Below are 23,928 nucleotides of genomic sequence, written 5' to 3'. Positions count from 1 at the left end.
ATGTTTGCCCCATGCATACTTATACGCATAATCAGCAATAGTTAGATAATTCTATTTGTCTACATCAATTATAACATTCTACTATTCTCAATGATAAAACAATTCCATATCTTTTGTTAGATCTTCCAGAAAATCCTTCAAGTGAAATCACATTTCTCTGCAGACAATACACAATTCAACTACTTTCACTCATTAGTGTGGAACTAATCTAAAAATAAAGATTATAATTGTGGCATGGGCCCTGTGATATAATTATACCTGCTGTTAAAATATGAGTACATTTTGATTAAGCACAGTCACTTTGGTACACTCTTGAGTTAGGAAGTGTTTTAATTCGACCACATGTCCTGAAACCATGAATAGAGTAAACATGATATTTTCTAATACAAATGCTACGAACACACTGTGTGGAACAAGTGATTCACGGTTTCCTAAAAGCACACTTTCAGCAATGACACCGCTGTTCAAAAGTGGCAGTAGCTCTGGTATGTATCCTGAGCTTACAAAAAAGGACAACATGTAGTGGAAATCCATTTAATTAAATATGAGCAAAAGAGGTTATAGATACTTAGCTAATGCACACATAGAGGTGCCAGTAGGTTTCTATGAAAATAGAACCATGTTTAAATATTTACACATTTCAAAAAAGATGACGGATCTATTCATTAAAAAACCTGTCACATTCGTCCCATAGAAAAATTAACAGAAGTCTTCAATTTCCTGCTCCAAATCCTAAAGACATAAAAAAGACCAGAAATGCACAACATATTAGACACAAAGCAAAATAAAAAATATTTGAAATATACATTAAATTAACACTCAACACTGACAATGTTCAATTCTAAAGGTCACACATAATTATTATCCTACACCTATTTTAAATGATATTGCAGTAAAGAGATTATAGGAAAACTGGTAGATTTTAGGGTTTATTTCATAGCAATTTCACAGGCTGGGCCTTCTTCTTAAGCTACTTTATTGAACTTGTGGCCTTCTTCCTACGACAAGTCAAAATATCTACAATTCAGTACTAACCTGTATTAGTGCTGTTTTGTTGTAGTCTCGTCTGTGTCTATAAATGCTCTGGCAGAGAAGTGCGTAGAGCTTCTCGAGCTTATAGACCTCAAAGCCATTGGTCTTGGTCACTACTCTCTCCAACAATCCCTTCAGAAAAGAATAGGGAAGTCAAGAAAAAGAGGATCGACATGCATAAGTTATTCTTTGCTCAACAACATCATAAGGTAGGTGAACACAAAACAATACTGCAGACAGATAAGGCTTGATTTAAGTCATCATTTTTTTTAAGGTCTTCCAAGAGAAGTCAAGTTGCAGAGAACCAGAGTATACCACACCTTTAATTTGTCTTTGTCCACCACCAGAGGAGGAACTTCCTGGTCCAGGATCTGCAGAGGTTCATCCACATCGATCACCTGCTGCTGCAGCACGGCGTTCTTAAGAGCCCGAGTAATTCGCCTCACACTTGGCTCTAAGACGCAAAACATGAGTACACCAAGTTTTTATACGACTGTCATGTCAGTCTGCTCACACACCCTTAAACCCTGTCATCGCTACACATTAATGGAGGACTTACTTTAGCAAAGGAAAAAGTGAACCTGTACCTGAACCTGTGTTTGTGTCTTCCTCTCCTCTGACCGCTGCAGAAGCATCTGTGGTTGAGGTTTCAGTTGCGTCCACCTCCATTGTCTCAACATGGTCAACAAGCTCTGTCTCTCGTGCCATCTTTAACTCATTCCTGTCATCTGCCTGTCGTTCAGTTGGACATTCATCACTTTCCGTCAGCTTTTGCTCTTTAATTTCACTACTCTCCGCTGCGATTGCTTGCTCCTGAGAATCTTCTTGTGTCTTAGTGTGGCTGTTTTTGATAGTGTCTACTGAGATCGATTTGCCTTCCTCGTCCCTTCTCTCAGTCATCACCTTGTCATCTTCAGACTGTCCCGGTTCTTTTTCATTCTGTGTCTGGACGTCATTTTCTGTTTCCTTCTCAGCCTCCTCCTCATCGTCTCCATCTTCCTCCTCATCTGACCCTAACTGTGAGTCATCTCTGGTCACATGAGAGGACGAAGGCTTCTTCTTTGCATACATGCCAGTGGACCAGCGGCTCCTCCGTCTCTTTTTCTTGTGGGCTGGAGGAACAAAGGATAATGAAGAATTATTATTTGTAGTTTGTTTATATATATCATCTTTCTTTGTTGTTACCTAAAGTGTTTTTTACCTGTGGGTTTAGGTGTTGTAACAGCAGATGTATTTGTAGTTGGAGTGACAGTAGCTGTAGCGCCACTGGGATCTCTCTGTGGGGTCACGTCTGTGCTCTTGGCCTCAGTAGAAGGTTTGGGCTGTTTGGGAAGGACGTGGTAAAAGGAGGGAGCAAACCGTGCAGCAGAGCAGCCTGAGGTAATCGAAACAGAAAGCAGTCTTTTTTTGTCTGTACATTCTGAAACTAGAGGTCTTGTTTAAAAGGATGCAAGTGTAGAGTCTTGCTTTAAACATCTAAACTGTACATTTAAGGAAAAAATGCTGAAAGAAGCACTAATACCTATTAAATTAAATATTGCTTGACTAACAGTGTAAGATACTTTGTCAGATGACTTTAAATGTAGTGGAGTCATGTCAGTCCAAGGGGAACTATAATTATCTACAGTTTAGTGGTTATTTTAGAACTGGGCTCACACAAGAAGGCCACTGTTAAAATCCCAGAGGTTGGGACAAGTTTAATCATGAGATGTTTGTTTCCAATGCACGCACAGCGACCACAGGCAAACACACAAAATAAAGCATTGACCTCTTGTGCTGCGTGATTCTTTGATCTCCTCACAAATCTTCTCAAAATCTTCATCAAGTTCGTCCCTGATGATGGCGTGGACAGTGTCCTTCAGTGCACATGCTCTATGGCGGATCTGACGATCTGAAGGGAAAACACATGTATGTGCTTAATTTTTTTTCATCATCCAAGATTAAATGTACTGTAGATAAGACACAAATGAGCTCTTATTATTTACTGCAAGTATTAGCACTCTATATTCTGCATGAGTTTCGTATATACTGTACAGTCTGTGCATCTATTGTTCACTCTACCTGAAGGGTCCCTGTCAGGGTTGTATTCAAGGGCATTCTGCCAGACGAGATCCACATCTTGGAGGAACCCTTTCACTGTCCTGTACTGGTGGAGATCTATCTTTGACAGAACTGTTGACAGGTCCATAGGCTTTTTAATTACCTCAGCATAATCTGGAACCTAAAACACACAGTATTAGTAATTAGTACTCATAGAGTAGAAGGACTTTCAGTGTGAGCAACAGTATCAGCTAAACTGGGCAGTAGATAAGCCATTCTTTTAAATTTACATTTAAATACAAAGCCACTTGTGTAGAATTTGTAAAATATCTGACTTTGGTGCCTCACTGGTTCTATCAAAAAAGAAACAGTTGGCAGGCAACAGTGCACCCCAATGCTGTCAACACTCACACGCGACATGATAGAAATACAAATTAAAATAGAAGCTATAATGACCAAAAGCAAAATCTTCAGACATAAATTACTACTAGCATTGATAGTAATGCTTCAAAGATGGCACTGTAAGTGAGCAGAGCGTAGAATCAACTAGCTACCTCCTCTAAATCCACAGGCTTTGTAAAAGCTTTGAAACGTTTATCCTGGGACAGTCGGTTGGTGACATCACGCAGGAAGAGGCGGAGCTCCCTGAAAGTGGCTTCCTCCTGCTCCTCCAATTTCTGGATCTCCTCCTCTGTCAGCTGACGTGGAGCAGGCGGTGGAGCGACGGGGAGTGCCTCCAATGCATGGAGCACTGAAAAGAGAAATGGATAGTGCAGATGCATTAAAACCTCATATGCTAAAATATTCCAATTTTATACTTTTTTTTTTTTTTTTTTTTTAAATGCCCACACACTGAGTGACAGTGGATGCCCAAAAAACGTTTTTGTTGAAACTGTCCTTTAAAAAAATATTTACATGATTTTCTTTTTTGCTGATCACATATAAATCTCAAGTTTAGAAAAAGCACCCAAATTGATGTCATCCGCAGTAAACACAAAACTAACTTGGATTTAGATTTTGTTACCAAACTCATGTATTTCTCACCAGCTTTCTTTTTAGAGGCAGGGGCCTTGGCAGCCTGGTTAAGTATCAGGTCCTCAAAGAAGTTTCTTCTTTCTCTGCTGGTTGGGACCTGAACATGAAAAACCTCCCCATACTCGACCCGAAATAATTCCTGAACCTGAGGCAAGAGAAGTGAGAGACCAGTGAAAAAAGTTATATTAGGAGAGTCAGATCATCCTTCTACTACCAAGAAAATCTGATGCATTCAAATATTATTTGTGCTCTGCAACAAGTTTTAGTACCTCCATGCTGAGTTGGTCATATTGCAGGTTGCAGGTGGCCAGTAGTAGTATCGGAGAAAAGGCAGGGATTGAGCTGAGGAGGCTCAGGAAGGTGGCTCGCAAGGCAGGACTCACTGTTTCCCACCACTGTCCAATGTGAGGGATGTAAAGGATACTTGGAGAGGTCCGCTTGGCTTCAACAAAAATCTACACAACAAATGGCAGGAAATTTTTCAAAGACTGAACTTTGGTTAAGTGTAATATTTGTGTGTAGTACATATTTATCCCCACTGCCCATGATGTCAGGTGGTGGGGCCCATGAACTACAGTCTCTGTTGCAGCCATTTTGGCCAGTGAGGTTCATTATAAAGAACACACTGAATTTGACAAGGCTGCTAGAATAAAAAAGAGCATCTACTTTAGACATCAGTTCTGTGTGATCAGTGATGCAGTAGTCTAAATCTACATGATATCATATTTACCTGAGCACAGGTCTCCTCTGGTGCAGTTGCACTGGCGCCAAACAGAACGGCCATGTCCAGAGTGTACACAGTGAATTTCTCCAGAGTGTGGAGGACAGCAGGACCCAGGTGAGAGCTCTGACCTGAACCTGGTCTGCCCTCCAGTAGCAGTCTGGGGCGGTAAGAGGTCGGCTGGCTCAGCACACTCCTACACAGAAGATAGAGACAGATGGCTGTAGTGCAGAAGACTTTTATTGTAATTTCCAACTTTTCAGGGAGTCAAATTTACTCAAGTTGCTACTTAGAGAAGAAAAACTATTCTTGTTTATTAAAAAAAAAAAAAAAAAAAAACATTAGTCTAAAACAAGAAAACAAATATTAAACATAAAATAACTTGCCTGTTGAGGTTGAGGAGTCCCTTCACAGCGGGTGTTTTGAGATGAGAGTGAGGGGTCTGTCCGTTGACTTCTTCAACATCATCCTCACTGAACATCAGCTCATCGTCAGACAGAACGCAGGCCACATCTGGAAACAAACACACAAGCAAAAAAAAACAAACTATACCAGTTGTTCCTGATGACAGACTGAGGTCTAAGAAGAAGATGGCAAATGAATATGAGGGTGTTCTCTGTAATTCCTAACAGACACTAGAAACTAGTCTATACAACTAAATGAATGAATGAATGCATGCAGGAAAATAAACAAAACCAACAAAAGCCAGAATAACTGAATGCAAAACAGAGCAACAAAATAAAAAGAAAGCTGAACAGTACCTTGTCCCGTCTTCCTCTTCAAGCCTTGCTCAGCATGTGGGAACACTCTGTGGACCACATGGAGGATGTTCTGCAGGGTAGCGCTCAGCAAAGGATGGATGGCAGGAATCAGAGCCTTGGCTGGTGACACTACAGCTCTGGGGGACAAAGAACAAATATTGTGTCATGATTAAATAAATAAAACATGTGCAAGAACCACGCCTAGTCTTACAGATAAATGTTCATAATTAAAAAAAGGAAATGGTAACCTCTGAGCAGCGGGCACCATCTTGGACATGGCAGACATAAAGTCTTTGTTTGTGATGACAATGGAATTGACATCAAGTACAAGTTTCTGTGATGAGGAGTAGATTTGTGGGTAACGTCGCCGCAGAGCACACAGGGCTGCCTCTGAACACACTGCCTTGATATCTGCTCCACAATAACCTGCAAAGACAAAGCTTTCTGTTAATGACCACCAAGTCTATTGGTAAAGTTAATCTGTAGTCCTGAGGGTTCAAAAGATTTCCTCATGGAAATTCATGGACGGAATTGAAGTTCTGGCACCCAGACTTTGTGCTGGCCCTTCATAAGATCATTTCATATTCTGAGGGAGAGATAAAGTAAGATAATTTTTTTCAAAATCGGGTGGCAAGAGGTGCTACAAGAGATTAACATAATAACTTTCCAAGAAAAGGCGTATCCAGTCAGTCTGTATAATCTGTAAGAGCAGCTCTGGAATTTGAACACTATCCCACACAAATTTATTCAGAGCACATTTAAGAAAATGGTTCATTTGTACTCAGTCGATCGTCATTAAGTGGAAAAATTCCTGGCATTAAGGGGGTTTATTCACTGTGTTGCATGTTTAAAATTATGTTTCTATTAATACCGATTTTGTCTATTTCACAAAAACAATTAACAACAAGTAATGTTGCCAAGTTTTGTAATTTCAATTTTAGATTCTGTTTTTGAGGGACACAGTTACATCTATCCAGTGATTACAATTGAAAAATAGCATCTTGGCTTTCCCTTTTCCATTAATACACAAAATAAAAATTTGGGAAGCTGGGAACCATTGTGCAAACATACCAACACATTCATTTGACAACTCCTCCAGAAAAGTGTCAGAAGGTTGTGGAATCCACTGTCTGGTGTGGATCTTTAGAATGTCCTTTCTGGCCTGCCACACAAAAACAAGTTTCAAGTTCAGCTCCATCTATGTTATTCACTAATTATAAATATGCAAATGGAGGAAACATTAAAAAATCTAATATAGCTAATATTATGCATTTTGTATGAGTTGTCAACCTCTCTGTCAGGCAGGCCGAAGAGGAACTCTCTGTCAAAGCGTCCGGGTCGTCTCAGAGCTGGGTCAATGGAGTCCAGTCGGTTTGTGGCTCCTATCACAACAATTTCTCCTCTACTATCTAATCCATCCATTAGAGCCAAGAGGGTTGACACAATGGAGCTATACAGAGAGAGAAAGACTAAGATTATGCTTGGTTTTACATTGCCAACAATGTCCTAATGCCTTGACGTGCTTTACATCCTGTGTACTCTGTGTGTGTAAACTTTGTACGCTGCATGACTCTGTACTGTTTGTAACTGTAGCACGTGCTGTCCTTGTTCCAACCTGCCAATGGACTGCAAATGTGGAACAATGCACCAAATGGTAACATTTAAATTTGAACTTAAACCTTTTCTCCAAATACAATCAGATCTTCTAAACTGTAACATGTTAGTATAATAAAATTCAATACTTCAAAAGCTATTTCTGTTTTAAAATTAGCCACAAGATTTTCAGTGGTTAATTTTCTTTGTATGGACTACACCCTGGTACTTATTTCAGGTGGTGCACAACATTATTCACCACATGGGTGGTATAATGTAAAGTCAGAAGCACAGCTGACCTGTGGATCTGGTCCTGACGACTGGACCTTACTGGAGCCAAACCATCAATCTCATCAAAGAAGATGATGGATGGACGCATCTGGTATGCCTAGAAAGAGAAAGGTCAGAAAAATTAAATCTTCATCATCTTTATTATATACACTATGCTGTTTAGACCACATATTTAACATAGTTTATGCAAATCTACAAATTAAAACATCATACTAGTCAGCTTTTACTTTGAATGTTTTCTGACCATTTCTTTAATAAAAAAAAAAAAAAAACTACAATTAAGGTTGTGACACAGGAGACAAAATCTATCATCTATGCTACAAAGCACCAGGTAGGTCTTGGTATAATGCAGAAGAGTGGTTTACCTGGTCAAAAAGCAGGCGTAGCTGTCGCTCAGATTCTCCAACCCACTTACTGAGGCAATCAGCTCCTTTTCTCATGAAAAACGATACCCTTCTTTCACCCTGACTACACTCGTTGGCCAGCGCTCTGGCTACAAGGGTTTTCCCTGTGCCCGGGGGACCATAAAAAAGACAGCCCCTAAAGACAAAAGCAAACATTTAGATTTAACTGGTATCAAACCCAAATGAAACCTGAACCTTGCTGAGGTTTCTCCCACTTTCTTCCCATCTTTGTGGAGTATTTCTTCACTTGATGTGAGGGTCTGAATGGAGAACTATGACATGTCACAATTTCATACATCTGTATTTCCTATACCATGTCCACCCAGGTAAATAAAATCCTTGGCATGAACTTGGGTAAACAAGTAATTAGAAGGATAAGCATATTGTATAAGTTACGTGCACTGTAGTTTATGTGGACTCTTGAAGCTTTCTGAAGCTTTTTTCTTATCTGTAAATTTAAGTATGAATACAACACTTACATTTCTCCCCTCTAACCTGCAATAGTCTTTTTATGTATGTCAGTCTCATGCTGTACCACTCACCTCTCAAATATTGTATGTAAGCAAGCAAACATGTCACTTTCATTTGTTCAGACACACATCATTTACCTGGGTGGCTGTATCTTGAACCTCTCAAAGACTTCTGGGTAGAGAAGAGGGAAGACCACCATTTCCTTCAGGGATGAGATGTGTCGACTCAGACCTCCAATGCTGTCAAAGCGCACCTGGGTCACAAACAATACTATGTAAATATTGTTTTCTCAAAAAAAAAGTAATCTTACAGTCAGTAGTGTTTTTATTTAAATGTGATAGTGTTTAGTTTTAAAGATGTGAAATATGGTATATCCGTATATTCAGTGTGCCTCTGCCTAAACATAATTTGTGTTATCTTGCATTTGGATCAATATACTGTGTGTGATACGGTTTTTCATTGCCCCCATTTAATTAGATAAATGAATATCTTCCTTGTCTCCATCTTTCAATCCACCAATCTATTCTCTTACCGTCCCGTCTATGTGCATGGGGTCCACATCAGCGAGGCTGGCGCCAATCTTCATACGGTCTTTATGGATTCCCAGCAGGTCTTCCTTCACAAGGTTCATTGGTAGACATCTAAATGAAAAACCAACAACTCATTACTCATTGGCCCCATTATATCTGTAAATATCATTATAAAACGTTATTATTGGACAATATAATCTGAGTAATTTGTGATTGTTTTTATGATTTTTCTCTTTAGGACACAAAAAAAAATCTTATCTCATCTTTACAATGTTGGATAAAAGATAATGAAATTAACTAATCAGTAAGTTGCTTTGTTTATCTGTGATCCCCACATGAGCTGAGGAGCACGGTCAATGTCAATACAGCTGCTCTCACCTGTTGACTGAGCGGCTCCTGTTCTTACTTCTCCGTCTCTGGAAAGTCTCATCATCTGAGGATGAAGAAGTAGAGTCGCTACTGTGGATGGCATGTCTCCTTCTGCAAGACGAAATAATGCAAATTAAAACAGTATTACAAGATTACTATGCTATTTGTCACACAAGATTAAAAAACTAATTGAATTGATGTAAAAATCCAAATCAGTCACCCATAACACTACAAAAGTGATAACGAATAAGTTTAGAGTGAAATATTAGAAATGTGTGATTATGCACCATGTGCAACAACAACACAAAGGTTGACTCATCCAGCCATTTCAAATGACACCTTCACAGTACACAACTCTGGACTGACAAACAAAAAAAGAAAATAAACTGTGGCAAAATGTGGTCTAATAGAAACACAAATGTCAAACAAAATATCTACACTTAAAGTGACATTTACATTGCCGTGCAAGTCCCAAAACTACACAGAACCACAGAGAACACCACCAAGACAAAACTAAGCAATAAATGGTGCCTTCAAATGTGCTTGTGTTTACCATGCTTAAAAGGGAGACATTTTCAAACATTGCCATTTCAATTTGGCAATTTAATAGTATGTTAATATATTTGTCTATATAGCATTCAGATTTCACTTAGGAGAAACTTCCAAGCAGACTATATTTTCACTGTCTTCACTGCCTTACTTTAACGTAATCCACCAACAACTGATGTTCTCACCTTGATCTATACTGCAAAATTTGTATAAACTAGTCCCATGTGAAGGCACTGAAACACTGGCGAATTAAAGATCTTACCTCTCAGAACTAGTCCTGAAGTTTGGGATTAATCAGAAAAAAAGAGGGAAAACAAGAATGTATTTTACATGTAATAACCTGTGACTGTAGGTGCTTACTACTGACCAAACTTTCTTTTGTGTGTATCTGATAATATGAGATATAAATAAGTCAAACCAATTATTATCAAGGACAGGCTTTGATATACCAGAGTGAGAAAGGTGAAAATGTATGTAATAGTGCTCTATTATTACTAATGCATGTCCCATTTGTCTCAGTATTAAACTATATAGACATTATTGTGAGATATTGGGTGCTTGGAGATGGCATTAACTGACCTTTCACAAAAATATCTTGTTCAATTGTTGTGGCTCACAAATGAACAGCCAAACAATTGGTAATGCTTAAATTGTATGAACAAGTTACGTTTTGAATATTTCAGCACAAAAAAAGATGGTTGCCCTTAGTAAACTGGCTGTGTGAGATGGGACGAAAGCGGCTCAAAGACAAAAACAGCTATTCTTTGTAGCCTTTGAATAAGCCTTCCTTCTTCTTCTAATAATTTCCAGCAGGCTGTAAACCAAGAGGTGTAATGCTGCCGTCCACAATTCAAAGTTCTTCAACACAGCCTAAAGTTCTGCTTCATTCTCCCTCTTTCATCCTCATCCTTCTTTCTTAATCCTGCATTCTTCCTCTCTCTCAAAGCTCCTCTCATCTCAGTTCCATCTCAGTAATGATTTACTACCTTTTCTTTGTTCAAAGTCAAAGGACTTTTCCCTTTAAGATGAACAGACAGGTGGACAGACAGCCGGAATTTCCTGGTTATTTGCTGTTGCACATAAATAAAAATGTCATACAAGAGTGACCTATGTAAAACGTTAGTCTCAAACCCCAATAATAAATAATAGTAACATGTGGTGACTGAGGAGTGAGTGGTCATGCTAACCTGCTTGTTCTCCTCCGGTTGTAGGGGCTCCTGGGGGCCGAGGAGCCAAATATGAACCTGCGTCTGGTCGGAGACGAGTGGTCCTTGAAGTACATGCTGCGCTTCCTGGGCTCTCTGGGTTCTAAGATAACATTATTACACCTGATCAAACAGTGTCAAGTCCATCCCTTTTGAAAAGTACATTTACATTACAAGTCAAAGAACTGTCCATAAAATTAGGCTTTTTTTGTTTTATATTCATTATAATATGGAAGAAGCTAACATTATTGGCAGAGTTCTGGAGAAACAATCAAGCTTTTCTGTTGTGCACAAAAAATTCCAATCAATGAAGTGACAGAGTTTGAAACAGTGGCAGTACCGTCCTGTGGAGCCTGGTAGCGAACGACGGTCTTTCGCTGTCTAAAATCATAGCGCCTCTGGTTTTCTTCTTCTTCATCAACGGCATCTTCATCTTCGTCATCATCATCATCTTCTTCCTCATCCTCCTCTCCATCTCCCTCCTCCTCTTCATCATGATTGCCCTGGTCCCCTCCTGTGAGTTTGAACGCAACAATAGAGTACCATACCTCAAATGTCTGAATTGTTTTTTTTTATTTATAGCTGTGGATTTGGAAGATTGGATCAGGTCAGACCTGCATGCTTTGTATTCCAAACTTTATACTTTACAATTTAATCCATCTCACCATGGCTCTCCTCCTCAGTGTCTTTACCATCTGCAGCTGTCCTTAGTGACCTCCTCATTCGGTCCCGAGTGTAAACACCAAGCTGCTTAGACAATCGTAGAAAAGGTCACATGCTTTTAACATCACTGCTTAAAAATTTTCATCAGTTTAAAATTAAAGAGTTTCATGATTTATACCTCTTCTTTGGTGTCTCTATCTTTGCTCCTCAGTCTCCGTCTCATCTTCTGCATGTCGTCCATCTTCTGGAGGACGGCTTCAGCAGTGCTGGGTTAAATCACAATCAATTTTATCATGAAAAAAAAAGGTGCCTATATTTTGTCCATCTAGCATTTCACAGCAGTCCCTTTTGTGAAAGATATTAAGTATTAAATAAAATATTTAACCCTTATACAAATATCCAAACTATTTTTGCAAATTTGTTTTACTCCCCAAAACATTCACATCAACTAAAAATCATCAAAAACAACATCACAACATGCATGCATTATAATTTCTGAAAAGTTGGAAATATTGAGGTGAAGCTTCATTATCAATAGAAACACTGAAGTAAGAATCAAATGTCAATGGAGCAAATGTTGCTGAACTCACTTGGTAATGAGGCGATCATAGAGCACTGATTGGTTGCGGGTGTCTAGTTTATATCTTGTGATTCGGGAGCTACGTCTCACTGAGTGATCCTCCTCTTCCTCCACTCCTCGGCTCTGTAGGTTAAAGCGGCTCCTCTTGGGAGTGGATGATCCCTCCACTTCATCTGGAACATCTTGGGAACCAACAAAGGCAAAATTTGATTTATTTTGTTGATGGGCATGATGACATTAATTGACGTATGATTATAAAAAGATTAAATTGTTTTAATGTAGCAATCATACAGTATACACCATTCAACATCTGTTAATTTCTGCTGTTTTCCACATGGGGGCAGTGTAACATGCTGAGAGTACTAAAGCCATAAAAAGTTCTGTGTGCAAGTCCTTCAACAAAATAAATGGAAATGAGGTAGGCACCTGTCCTGACCTCTTGTATATTCACTTGCTATTTCCCAGTGAATACTGAAATATGTTTTTGCATGAAGGTCCTTTCCCTAATCTTTACTTTTCCGAAAAGGGCGTGATAGTACAAACACAGTAGAGAACTGTACCTGCATGCTGCTTGCCACTGCAGGCTTTTCCCTCTCTCTGCAGCCTGGTAGATTTCCTAAAGACAGAGAGGAAGTTTTAAATCGAACATTTATTACTTGTGTCACTGTTGTTTTGCCAACATGTATCTCTGAGCAAAATTTTGGCCAAAGTAATCACATTAATTTACCTCAAATTATTCTTGAGAGGATTAAAAATAAGCGTTCTCAAAATCCTAGTAGGTGAAGGAGATTTGGCTAAATAATGACACTAATAAATAATAGCAAACTAGGCAAGTGGCTGTGTATTACCTGGTGCAGCCGCCTTCAGCATTGTCTCCATTCACAGGAGAGCTGGTCTTTGGCTCAGTGTCAACAAAGCAGACCTCTGGCCTTGTTTTCTGTCCTCTGGTCTTTGGAGTATGATGTAGACCACTTCCCTGTTCCTCCTTCATGTTGGCATGTCCCTGTAACAGTTGGATAAGCAGTTAATTATTTACATTGAATTATGTATGATTATAGTGTGCAGCAATAAACAGATTTACATGATAAATAAACATGTAAAAAGGTGCCACAGAGACTGTTTAGTTTCCACTTTTTACTGAGCCAGTAGGACTGTGAGGTCAAATGTACACTACTACACTACAACTTTACACGTGATGATTTTTTATTGGGTTTTTTATTTTAGGGCATTAACAATATTCATCTTTCTTATTATGTTACTTATATTTTGAGAATTAGATGTCCTTTGTTAAAAGTCTTTTGTCATCTTTGACCAGGCAGCTTCAGATGCACTACTCATAGCTGCAAATGCAACAATGTGTTGTTGGTGTAGCCAACGAGTCACCATCTGCTCTGTGGGTGCTGCTGCTGACCTAATGAACCGTCTGTCCGTCTGTGAACCGCACATTGACCTACTTCTTCATTTACCAGTCAGCCGTAACACTGACACTGGTCATCACTTTTAATGTTGGGCACACATTTTTAATATTTTAAGGGAGGGAATCACCAGAGACACCATGCTACGATATTATCATGGTATCATAATGATACTCAGCTCTAGTGAGAGCGAGCACTTGGCACCATCTAGTGGACTGAAACTTCAATTGATTTTTGTTTCAATGATAAAACACAAAAAGTTTGTTTATTGGTAACTTCAAAATTATGCAAAAAAAATATATATATATCAATACTTGAAAGACCTAATCCAAAAATTGGAAAACAGCCTGACTTTGGAGATTAAAGTCACAATCCTGGCTTTTTCCTTTGGTTTTTTTTATATTTTGTTTCCAAAAAACATATGTGGCCGTAATCCTCTTCCGTACAAAAGTGACATATTGCCATGCAAAATATTGCTATATTTCACTGTATCGATTTTCCCCCCACTCCTATGATTCCTATATAAACAATATATACACGTGCCACAACATGTACTTATAGTGGGTAGTGTATGCACAAGTAACACACAGTAAAATGCCAGACCTATTCCCCATTATTTTTTTGTAGTTATAGAACATATCTCTTTTACAAATACTGCAGAACTCAGCAGCTCCTCTACTGACTTATAGACCAGCGAGAACATATTACACCAACCCTGAAATCTGCATTGATGAGTTTCAGAAATTTTTTTAAGGTAATTGTATATGTTTTTAAAACGTGTGACGAGTAACAGAAGTCAAAGTTGAATGAACGAATGAATAAATGAATGAATGAATAAATAAATAAATAAATAAATAAATAAATAAATAAATAAATAAATTAATTAGTTAATTTATTAATTAATTAATTAATTAATTAATTAACGAATTAATGAATACACAAATACGTCAACAAATGTTCAAAAGACACATACATCCGTACATGAGCAGGACTACAGATGCTCATTCGGATTATCTGTAAATGAACTGTCAGTGTAGCTAGTTATCTTAGCACGATAGCTACACTAGTTCAGCAAAGTTTACCACCACAGACGATGCATCTACCAAACATAACACATAGTGATACAGTTAGCAAATGAGCTGTGTTATGAGTGCACGTCCTCACATTCGCCGTGTTGTTTTCGGGGCTGCTGAAGTAGCTGTCGTCCAGGGTCCGAGAGGAGCGGGTCACCCGGGCGGACTTTGTCTGCGACGCGGGAAGCAGCGACAGAAACTCGGAGCTTGTGTCCAACTCCGTCGACCTCCTCTCCGGAGGAGTTACCGGCTCTGCTCGGACACCGCCACCGCTGCTGCGTAGCATCACCATCTTGACTCAAAATTCCAGCCGCAGTTCTGCTATATAACGTATCACACTTACGGCACCGTCCACATAACGCGGCTAACAGTGAATAATATCCACCAGCTGACACACACACACACACCATAGATCTTCTCTAAACCCTTGATTTCTGGCGCCATAAACGTCATCGGAGGTTGTGAGGTAGGAAGCCGGAAGCCGCCGCCGGGAAAATAGATCTCTTTGGCAGAATAGTTATTGAAATCAGGTCACGTCATATTTCGAATCATTTTAATTTAATCACATTGACGATGCAGCACTTTAGTTTCGTTTTTTCTTCCATCACCACATCAGCAACTGCATCAATTTAAACGTACACATGAACGTAGTGTACGCGGAGCAATACGCGACTGTTTTGAAAAGGTGTTCCGGTGGCTGTTATAGCGCGCGCGCCACACACAAGACGGCAAGCTATCCTTCGTGATGTTTGAACACAAACAAGCAGTATTGATCATTAAAGCGACGGTCGACTGGGCCAACATTTTTTCCAATTTTCCTAAATATTTTGGGCAGAAATATAAATAAAGGGGTTAAAATGTTTAATATTAATTAGACAACATTTGTATTCAAATGTGTGTTGTGTTTACAAACAAAAGGCAAACATGGTAATCAAAATTATTCTCTAGTCTTCAATATAAAGATTAGGGATACAATGACATGTTCTTAGAAAAACACACTCAGTTTTACATAAAATACCACAGTTTGTCTCTAAATAAAAGGTAAAGTGATTTCAGTGTGTAAATTTAGTACATTAGTAGATAGTAGATTATGACCATTATGGCAATACTGTTAATCCCAAATATTTGGGACAGGATAATCCAGACATAAAATGTTCATATAATTCCAATAACAGATAATCATTTAAGATTTAGGTAACAGTGAAAAAATAATGAAAACTTGAGTTATCTTATGTTGCACAAGATGATCTTGGCATGGGTCAAACTTTGCAGACTTTGAGCCATAAACATTTGAAGTTTGGAGAAGCTCTGGTTTAGAATGTTTATGAAATTGAGATTCACACCAAAATCCACCTACCAGCATCTGATACTTCCATGTCTGAAACTTGAATCAAACAACCAGTCTTTACACTAAAGCTCCAGGTATTTGATATACATTTGGCTGGAAATTAAGCAATTGGAATGTGACTGAAGACGTATCACATGACCTGACCAGCATTATCATGGTTCACACATTCAAAAATGAAGTGAAGTGGCTGCAAACTGTTATTTTTAAAGCAAAGCAATAACTTAAATAACAAAGCAATAAAAAAAGTCAAAATTATCCCATCGTCTTTTATTTGAATACAATGGGGTACAGAAGAGAAAATACAAACCCTAGAATTGTTCTAGTCTGAAAAAAAAGGCTACACCGTGTAAAACTGCTGTACAGACAACCAGACCCTGACTGTAAAATCTCATGTTTCATTGTATCCTTCATACTTCCTCGCGTGAGGCAGGGGATATTGCCTAATGGCCTCAAACAGCCTAGTTTCCATTTAATTTTTTTCACACCAGATTAATGTCAATGTTATCAATGGTGATCATTTTAAATGTTGAATATATTGGAACAGTTCTTCATTTATGAACTGAAGTTATTGGTGCTACCATGTGAAGAGAAAAGAAAATAGAAGGATTCAATGGAAGACATGAGACTTCACTCAGAGGCCACATTTCTTTACATATGCACAGTAGCCAACAGTCACATTACACATGTATAATAATATACTAATAAGTACTGGTATGAGTCTGGCATCTCACTGCTACTCAAGTTTGGTCAATGCTTTTGGGAATGGTGGCTGAATTAGCTGCGCACACACACCACCAAGTAATGAGGTCTGACAATGATTGCTTCCAGTGTCTAAAATATAGTGAAGTTAGGCATTTACTGCAGAAATCTGGCATGTGACTATTGGCTACTACACTCACTGCTGCGTCTTTGTCTTGAAATGTGGCCAGAGAGCTCCACACCATGCAGGGCATGTTTATGCAATGGCAGCCAGGTAGTCTTTCACTTCTGCTGGGGAGAGTCGTTTGAAGCCGGCCTCATTACAGATCCCCACCTCAATGTTCTCCTCTGTCATCTGACCCTCGAAACTCTCCTGTAACACAAAGAGACAGAAGAGATGACTGTTAATAAAAAGGAGAAACACTCCAATGCGCCATGTATAACAATAATAATAAGAATATACCTTCAGTGTCAAGATGGCTGTGTGGATGGCGTCTTCCAATTCCAGATCATTGTTATACCTAAATCAGGAAAGAAATGGGTCATCTCTCTACTCTCATCTATGTATCATGTATCAGCCTCAGCTCATATCATTACTCACATCTATACATTTGCTGCGACATGATTATTTGTGGACTTGTACCTTTTCTCGAGGAATGTTTTTCCATTGACGTAGTTCTTTCCCATGGCCGTGGCTTTCCAAGCAAAATATGCACCCTGTCGAATAAAAAAACCAAAATGTTTACACCAGCACAATTGTATTGCTCTGACACCCAGCATATTATTGAGAGAGAGAGTATGATCTTTGCATTAAAATACTGCAGAAACATAAAATGAAATGCAACATATGGACTTTAAGGAGGCTGGTGACATCTTTGGTTGCAGCACCATAATTAGCTTTACTCAATCATTCTGGTTATTTTTCTACAGCAAATTAAATGTGTAATTATTAAGCACATTCTAATTGGAAAACAGGGGACTTGTTATTTTTTTTTATATATATATATAAATATAAATAAAATTGTATATTATATATTATAATTGTGTATAGCACACACAACTGTACTCAACAATGTGGTATCTCAGGAGTGTAAAATTACCAGTTTATCCGGGACAAAAATGAGCAGTATATTATTCAGGATAGATTTGTCAAAAAAACGAAAGCAAAAAATATTAGATATATCTGAGGTTTAAGGAAAACAGTAAATAATGGTATGCAAAATGAGTGCTTGAACACAACATACAGAGGGGTCTGACTGGAACAGGTAAGGTTGGTCCTCATCCCACCCAGCTATCAGCAATGACACGCCAAATGGACGTACACCACTGGTGGAGGAAACAAGACATAATCATCCTTAATATTCTCAGTATGTTTGGTTAAATACACATATATTCAAATGTAGTGCACATAGAAGCATATACATATAAATGCATAATAATTAATACACACCCAGACTGTGTGTACTCCTGCATGACAGAGGCCACTCTTTGGACAAGCTGACCAGTGGGAATTGGCTCTTGGTAAACCAGGAAGTACTGTTGTGCCAACTTACGGGCTCGTCGCACTAAGACCCTGCAAGGAGTACACAATTAATTCGGTTTTCTGCAAGATGATATATGAAAAAACTGAGCCAAAGCCCTAAAGGACGTTTGTTAATCTTCTGCACAAAAGACACATTCCATTCAAATGACCACAACGCATGAAAACTGATTTGTGAGAGAACACAAACCCCTACCTGTAGTCTGGCCCCATGCCACTGTAGACCATGCCTATGTGCTTCGTGATGGGCTCCACTTTATGGACACTCTGCTCATCATACAGGATAGACTTCTGTTTCTTCTCTGTTGCCAAGACAACTCCATTTGAAGCTGAAAAATCAATGAAAATATCACAAAACTACAAAACAGAAAATCTGATACATTCTTGAAATTTCACATTTAAGTTGTTATGCTTGAGGGAAGAGGAAAGGTTCATGAAGCAAAAAGTAGATGTGAATGAGTGCAATGGAAACTTTAAGTTTAACAATCACACAACTGAAATGCTCCTCCCACTCTGCATGTTGCTGTAGTGGAAAAATAGCAGAAACTGCAGACTGATTAGGCGAGAGGAGTGTGAATGTGGATTAATGAGAAAATCACAACTTAATTAATGCAAGTGATGAACTGATGAACTGATGAACTGATGGAATACCAAATCACCATATATGAGCAGCTATTGGTGCCTTTCATTTATGTCATCAAGTCGCATCTTGTTATCCTTCTGTGTAGACTCAGACTATAGCACCACCAAATAATGTGGAAATCAGTAAAAATGTTGTCATATATTTGAATAAAAACCTATCTTATGACTGTTTGCATACATTAAAAAACATTGTAATGCTAAACATTGCTAAACTGAAAATAAAAATACATTTTCCAGAATTGAATCTTCAGTTAGTGGATAAAACAAAAAGTTCGCAGCCCTCGTTTATACACTTTTCCATCATCCGATAACACTCCTAGTAAAAGCTATGTGGTTTGCGTCTAACTCCCTGAAAAGTATTTTTAAACATGTCACATTCTATATCGACAAGGCTACAGTCTTGTAACGATATTGATTCAATTTAATTCCAAAACATGATCTACTGATTTCCAGAGGTGCATGTACCTTTGATGCCAACCGAGGGAGCTCCGGCTGCTACCGCTGCCAGGGCATATTCAATCTGGACCAATTTCCCAGATGGACTGCGGGAAGAACATGCGGAGCGTTAATGGATTACAAATTTGCCTAGATGAACACAATAGTGGCTTTAATTTGAAAAAACTGGTTTGGCGTTTGCAAACAACAAAGGCGAAACTGAAAGCAAAAGCTGACTCACGGGAGCTAACTTGGCGCTAGCTCGGCGTGTATTTATCTTCAACATGTTAAGGCCCATCTGTTTCACAATGTTCAGTCATCGGCTCCACACGAAACATTAACTTGATTTTGTTATCGATATCAGAACATATGCAACACGAGGTTGTTTCAATTTAAAGCCTGTTAGCCACCATGCTAACAGTTGACGGTGGCCGATTCATTGCACTACCCGGCAATGACAGTGCATCAATAGCGGCGGCTCACAAAAACTTCCATGGTTCCTGAAAATATTGCGTATATTTATTTTGTTTTGAATCGAAATTATGAAAAAGTACATTGTATGAGAGCACCCACATGTTATATGCTCGGGTACATTCATTTATTTCACTACAATTTACGAAATATTACCTAAATGTGGTGAGAGAGAAACTGTAGCCTCGTTCCGCCATCTTGTTCCTCTTCTTCTACTCTGAGTAACCCGAGACTTGAAAATCAACGTCATTGTGTATACTGCCCCCTATATGAGAACGTCAGGATAACAGGATAATAGATGGCAGGTCACATTCAGTGTACACACAGAAGGCTATGCACATAACAATCATAAGGATAATATATGGTGTCTGGTTTCAATACAATAATGTTTTCACAAAGGAACATGCATACTTATTGTAAGTCAGTTTGGATAAAAGCGTATGCCAAATGATATGTAATGTAATGTAATGTAACATACGTTTTTTTATTCAATATAAATGGTACCCTAACCCTATTCAATATAGTACTCATGCCTTGGAGGGATAGTCATTCATCATATTAACTTTCTTATTAGAAGAAGAAAAAGAAGATTAACTGTTTTGATCTTGGGTATTTGACTTGTTCTCCCTTGTTATGAATTTATGCAACAGTTAATCTTCTTTGTCTTGTAATAATAATTATAATAATGGAAAACTAGAGCGAGGCCACCAATTATGTTATGTTATGGTTCAGCCTTGTGATTTTGTTTATAATGCCTGTTTTCTACTTACTACTTCGGCTTTTTTTGTGCTGCTGTAACATTGTCAAGTTATGGGACCACTAAATAATTGTAATTGTTGTACTATTTATAATTATTATTATGCTAAACAAAGGCAGTAATGAGGGAAAGAAAGGGGAAAAATAAACATGATGATTGATAATTTATTTTCTCGATTGATCGAGTAATCGTTTGGTCCATAAAATGTCAGAAAATGCTGAAAAATGTGATCAGTGTTTTTCAAACCTGAAAATGAAGATGTTCCTAAATGTCTTGTTTTGTCCACAAATCAAAAATGATTCACTTTTAATTATTTCTTAGTTATATTGGCGCAAATAAACCAGAGAATATTCAATTTAATTTTGAAAGAGCCCTCAAATCAATTTTTAAAAAATAGCTGACGATTAATTTAGTAATCATTTCAGCCCTAAAAAAACGAAAAAACAAAACAAAACACATACTATTCTATAAATGTAGTTTCCAGTTTCCACCGAAGGGTGGCAGTAAAAGACGCCAATACCAGTCTAATCTGCCGGTAATAAAAGAGAAGAAGTTGACGTGTCGCTCTTAAGTGACGTAGCGGAAGTACCTCAGTGACCGATCTGTTTGACATGTAAGGAGAGGAAACGTGTTTACAGTTAAAATCATGAATTTAGCCACGTTAGTGCACAGTCTCAGACAGTCTTTGCTCCGTATTGAGAGCAGACTTCTTCAGGCGGCAGGACTAGACCGACATTTGGGTGAGTTTACCGACCGCAGCTCTAGCGAAACTTGCCAAATGAAGAGTTGAAGGTAACGGTGCTTTTTCCTCGCTGTGCCGTGTGAGCAGCTCCAGCGCTGGCAGTCAGTGGCTCCAGCCTCTTACCTCAGCTCCAGCCTCAGGTGGACCAGGAAGAACATCAGCAGGAGGAGCAGATCCCTGGAATCATGGACAGCATCTTGTGGATGGCAGCGCCCAAGAAGAGACGCACCATAGAGGTCAATCGCACCAGAAGGAGAGCTGAGAGCAAACTGATAAAAGTCAAGGTACAGTGAAAATGAAGAACTACTACTATACATACATTATATCAAGAGAGCCTACATCCGTCAAGTTAACCATCGCTAGAGTATTGTTTCCCTCATCACTTACTGCAGAAATATGTGGAAAGCCTAATATTAGTTCTGCTAAATGTTCAATACTGATATCTGCAATTTACTAAAGAAAAAAGTTAAAAGTCTTTATATGTGACCAAATAAGATATTTCACTGGTTTCTTGCTCTTCATAAAACAATACAAAATAATCCTAGTTAATCATGGGGCTGAATATAAAAATAAGCCTTTTTTTTTTACCTTACTCTATCTCTACTTGCATTACTAACCAGTGCTACTTTATCTTACGTCAACATAATGAAAAAAAAACATTGGGAGAGAAGAACCAGTCAGAGGCTTCACATGATGGATGAGTAGGACTGTCCAAAAGACTTGGAAAAACATCAACTTGTCACATTTTCTAGGGAGGGTACACATCCTCAGTCCACCCTCATACGGATGATAATGCATACTTCCTTGTAAACATAGTTTGTATTAGTTCTGAAAAGTAATGTAGATACACCTCTAATCAGCACAATAATCCACACACTTTATAGTGAGTGGTTCATCTGAATAGAAGTTGGCCAAGAATCATATAATTAAGTTTACAAAAAAACAACTAGTAGCCATAAGTCAGTATTGTTGTATATATTGACAAGAAATTGCAGTTTATAAATGCCAGTGGTGTCTTGACGTATTTTTAATTTGTATTTTGTCTTTCTCTCTCAGAATAACATCGAGCCATGTCCAGAGTGTGGCCACTTGAAGGAGAAACATATCATGTGTGGCTTTTGTTATGCTAAGGTGTGCAAGGAGACTCGTCTGATCCGTCAGCAGATTCAGGCACTGGAAGGAGGCCCATTGAAGACACCAGCTGTGGAGACTGTTGTGCTCTACGAGGGTGAGATGCCAAGTCAGCAAGACAAAGACAAGAGGATAGTGGAGAGGCCCAGGAAGAGGCCTGCCTGGTTCAGTTAATGAAGCTGTGTTTGAGGACCTTTGGTTTGACACTGGTGCACTCAGTTACACACTCATGTAGAGCATAGTTTGTCCAGGCTGTTGTTTAGTGAATGAAATGGGTTCCTCAAACATAACCTATCAAAACCAATACATTGTCATTTACACTTGGGAAGTGCTGAACTATGTATGTGTGGATAAGAACTAGCTGTTGGTACCAGACATCTTTGTTAATTTTTTTTGATATTGCTTTACTGATTGTAAGAATCTTACTGTACATTTGAAAGTGTATAAGCAATAAATTCATTGAGTAAAACAATCGGAAAATCACCTGTATGTCTGATTCCGCCTTCAAAGATGGCGCTGTGTTTCTCTATAAGCTAGTGTGTATGGAATCAGTTTCCTGTTGTCCTTTACATCACAGGAAAACAAATGATCGTACTGTGGTTCTGTATATTTCAAAAATTTTGGTCAGCTGAGATTGGCACAGCGACCCTCATGCGGTAGAAGACGGATGGATGGATGGATGGAAGTGATGAGCTTGCACTGACTGCATTAAATAATCTTTCTACAATATACTAAGTGACAGCACCCCCTTGTGGAAACATGTTGAGGGATGCAAAAACTGGTGTTCACAACAAACGGGTTAATACATTAGCACTTGTAAGACTCCAGAAAACAAACAACCTGGAAGAAAAACACTTTTGAACAAAATACATATATAAAGGCTTGCACTTTGTATTTACAGTACATAGTCACTAAGTTATGGACAAAAATAAGAAAACACTTCATTACTTAAGGAATATTATCAATAAATTAATAAAAACATTGTATTGTCAGATAGTCATTTATTTACATGCATAAAGTGTGATTTGATTTAATTTCCTTTAATGCAATAACATGTCAGTGCTGAGCACAATCCTGTGTGATCTTTTCCCTTATTTAAATTTACATGCACCTGAAATAGTCCCATTTCATCCCTGATAGTTATGACACGCTAAAAACTCTGCCACAAGAGTCCATGAATAAATTAATTAAATGTGAACATTGTATTATTGACGGTGACGGTGTGTTTTGTTGCTGTTTTGCTTTGATATAGTGTTTTATTTATTAAAATTTGAATTATTTTTGTAATTTCCTGATGAGGCAATTGGATCTGTATATTTCTGTATAAGAAGTACCACTGCACATACAGTTTTCCCACAGTTAAAATTAAGTTAAAGTTTTAGTGATTTTGTATTTCAGAATGCTAAATTAGATCAATAAGATGCTGAACAT

General features: G+C 38.4%; 4 protein-coding genes and 1 non-coding gene across 7 annotated transcripts in view; 1 reads left to right on the top strand and 4 right to left on the bottom strand.

The window, feature by feature from the left end:
• Positions 1 to 312: 312 nt before the first annotated feature.
• On the bottom strand, positions 313 to 15,188 carry LOC131471280 (ATPase family AAA domain-containing protein 2-like). 3 transcript variants are annotated; one of them, XM_058647768.1, is made up of 30 exons: positions 14,824 to 15,188; positions 13,093 to 13,247; positions 12,805 to 12,860; positions 12,255 to 12,426; positions 11,843 to 11,930; positions 11,667 to 11,751; positions 11,342 to 11,515; positions 10,984 to 11,104; positions 10,059 to 10,073; positions 9,257 to 9,358; positions 8,881 to 8,989; positions 8,486 to 8,601; positions 7,839 to 8,013; positions 7,482 to 7,570; positions 6,880 to 7,039; positions 6,661 to 6,751; positions 5,838 to 6,015; positions 5,590 to 5,726; positions 5,215 to 5,341; positions 4,838 to 5,024; positions 4,377 to 4,562; positions 4,117 to 4,252; positions 3,627 to 3,823; positions 3,094 to 3,253; positions 2,801 to 2,923; positions 2,234 to 2,407; positions 1,620 to 2,144; positions 1,353 to 1,486; positions 1,036 to 1,164; positions 313 to 732 (listed from the first exon to the last, which is right to left on the bottom strand). In XM_058647768.1, the coding sequence occupies exons 1-30, from the start codon at positions 15,022 to 15,024 to the stop codon at positions 700 to 702; spliced, it is 4,335 nt and encodes a 1,444-aa protein (XP_058503751.1). In that variant the 5' UTR covers positions 15,025 to 15,188; the 3' UTR covers positions 313 to 699. The 3 variants fall into 3 exon arrangements, with proteins under 3 accessions (XP_058503751.1, XP_058503752.1, XP_058503753.1); XM_058647769.1 differs by having other exon boundaries at positions 11,667 to 11,748; XM_058647770.1 differs by lacking the exon at positions 10,059 to 10,073.
• Positions 4,618 to 4,752, bottom strand: LOC131472018 (small nucleolar RNA SNORA5). The gene has a single exon (XR_009242051.1). It is a non-coding gene; the product is annotated as a small nucleolar RNA SNORA5 (small nucleolar RNA).
• Positions 15,189 to 16,326: 1,138 nt separating the features above from the next.
• Positions 16,327 to 20,150, bottom strand: LOC131471058 (proteasome subunit alpha type-2). The gene is made up of 8 exons (XM_058647296.1): positions 20,024 to 20,150; positions 19,427 to 19,503; positions 18,516 to 18,648; positions 18,230 to 18,352; positions 18,024 to 18,105; positions 17,423 to 17,496; positions 17,243 to 17,300; positions 16,327 to 17,152 (listed from the first exon to the last, which is right to left on the bottom strand). Exons 1-8 carry the CDS (start codon positions 20,062 to 20,064, stop codon positions 17,036 to 17,038), a joined length of 705 nt encoding a protein of 234 aa, XP_058503279.1. The 5' UTR covers positions 20,065 to 20,150; the 3' UTR covers positions 16,327 to 17,035.
• A 1,036-nt stretch (positions 20,151 to 21,186) lies between these two features.
• On the top strand, positions 21,187 to 22,980 carry mrpl32 (mitochondrial ribosomal protein L32). The gene is made up of 3 exons (XM_058647297.1): positions 21,187 to 21,364; positions 21,454 to 21,650; positions 22,423 to 22,980. Exons 1-3 carry the CDS (start codon positions 21,271 to 21,273, stop codon positions 22,669 to 22,671), a joined length of 540 nt encoding a protein of 179 aa, XP_058503280.1. The 5' UTR covers positions 21,187 to 21,270; the 3' UTR covers positions 22,672 to 22,980.
• Positions 22,981 to 23,366: 386 nt separating this feature from the next.
• Positions 23,367 to 23,928, bottom strand: part of LOC131471061 (coiled-coil domain-containing protein 127-like) — a gene marked incomplete in the record, with an annotated part of 3,030 nt that continues 2,468 nt past the window's right edge. The window contains 1 exon segment of the mRNA XM_058647298.1: positions 23,367 to 23,928.

Source organism: Solea solea, chromosome 13 (assembly GCF_958295425.1).
Source record: "Solea solea chromosome 13, fSolSol10.1, whole genome shotgun sequence".
NCBI lineage: Eukaryota > Metazoa > Chordata > Actinopteri > Pleuronectiformes > Soleidae > Solea > Solea solea.
Note: the sequence above shows the minus strand (reverse complement) of the source record. Positions and strands in the feature narration are given on the sequence as shown.

Bases quoted from the DNA above. Each gene is read 5' to 3' on its own strand.
- LOC131471280 (XM_058647768.1), bottom strand. From the start codon at position 15,024: ATGGTGATGCTACGCAGCAGCGGTGGCGGTGTCCGAGCAGAGCCGGTA. The intron at 13,248-14,823 runs GTGAGGACGTGC...CAACTGTTACAG, and splicing joins CCGAAAACAACACGGCGAAT to GGACATGCCAACATGAAGGA. The intron at 4,253-4,376 runs GTACTAAAACTT...CTCTTGCCTCAG, and splicing joins ATGACCAACTCAGCATGGAG to GTTCAGGAATTATTTCGGGT.
- LOC131471058 (XM_058647296.1), bottom strand. From the start codon at position 20,064: ATGGCGGAACGAGGCTACAGTTTCTCTCTCACCACATTTAG. The intron at 18,649-19,426 runs GTACATGCACCT...TTGATTTTTCAG, and splicing joins TCCCTCGGTTGGCATCAAAG to CTTCAAATGGAGTTGTCTTG. The intron at 18,353-18,515 runs GTAGGGGTTTGT...TACTCCTTGCAG, and splicing joins GGCATGGGGCCAGACTACAG to GGTCTTAGTGCGACGAGCCC.
- mrpl32 (XM_058647297.1), top strand. From the start codon at position 21,271: ATGAATTTAGCCACGTTAGTGCACAGTCTCAGACAGTCTTTGCTCCGT. The intron at 21,365-21,453 runs GTGAGTTTACCG...CCGTGTGAGCAG, and splicing joins AGGACTAGACCGACATTTGG to CTCCAGCGCTGGCAGTCAGT. The intron at 21,651-22,422 runs GTACAGTGAAAA...TTTCTCTCTCAG, and splicing joins GCAAACTGATAAAAGTCAAG to AATAACATCGAGCCATGTCC.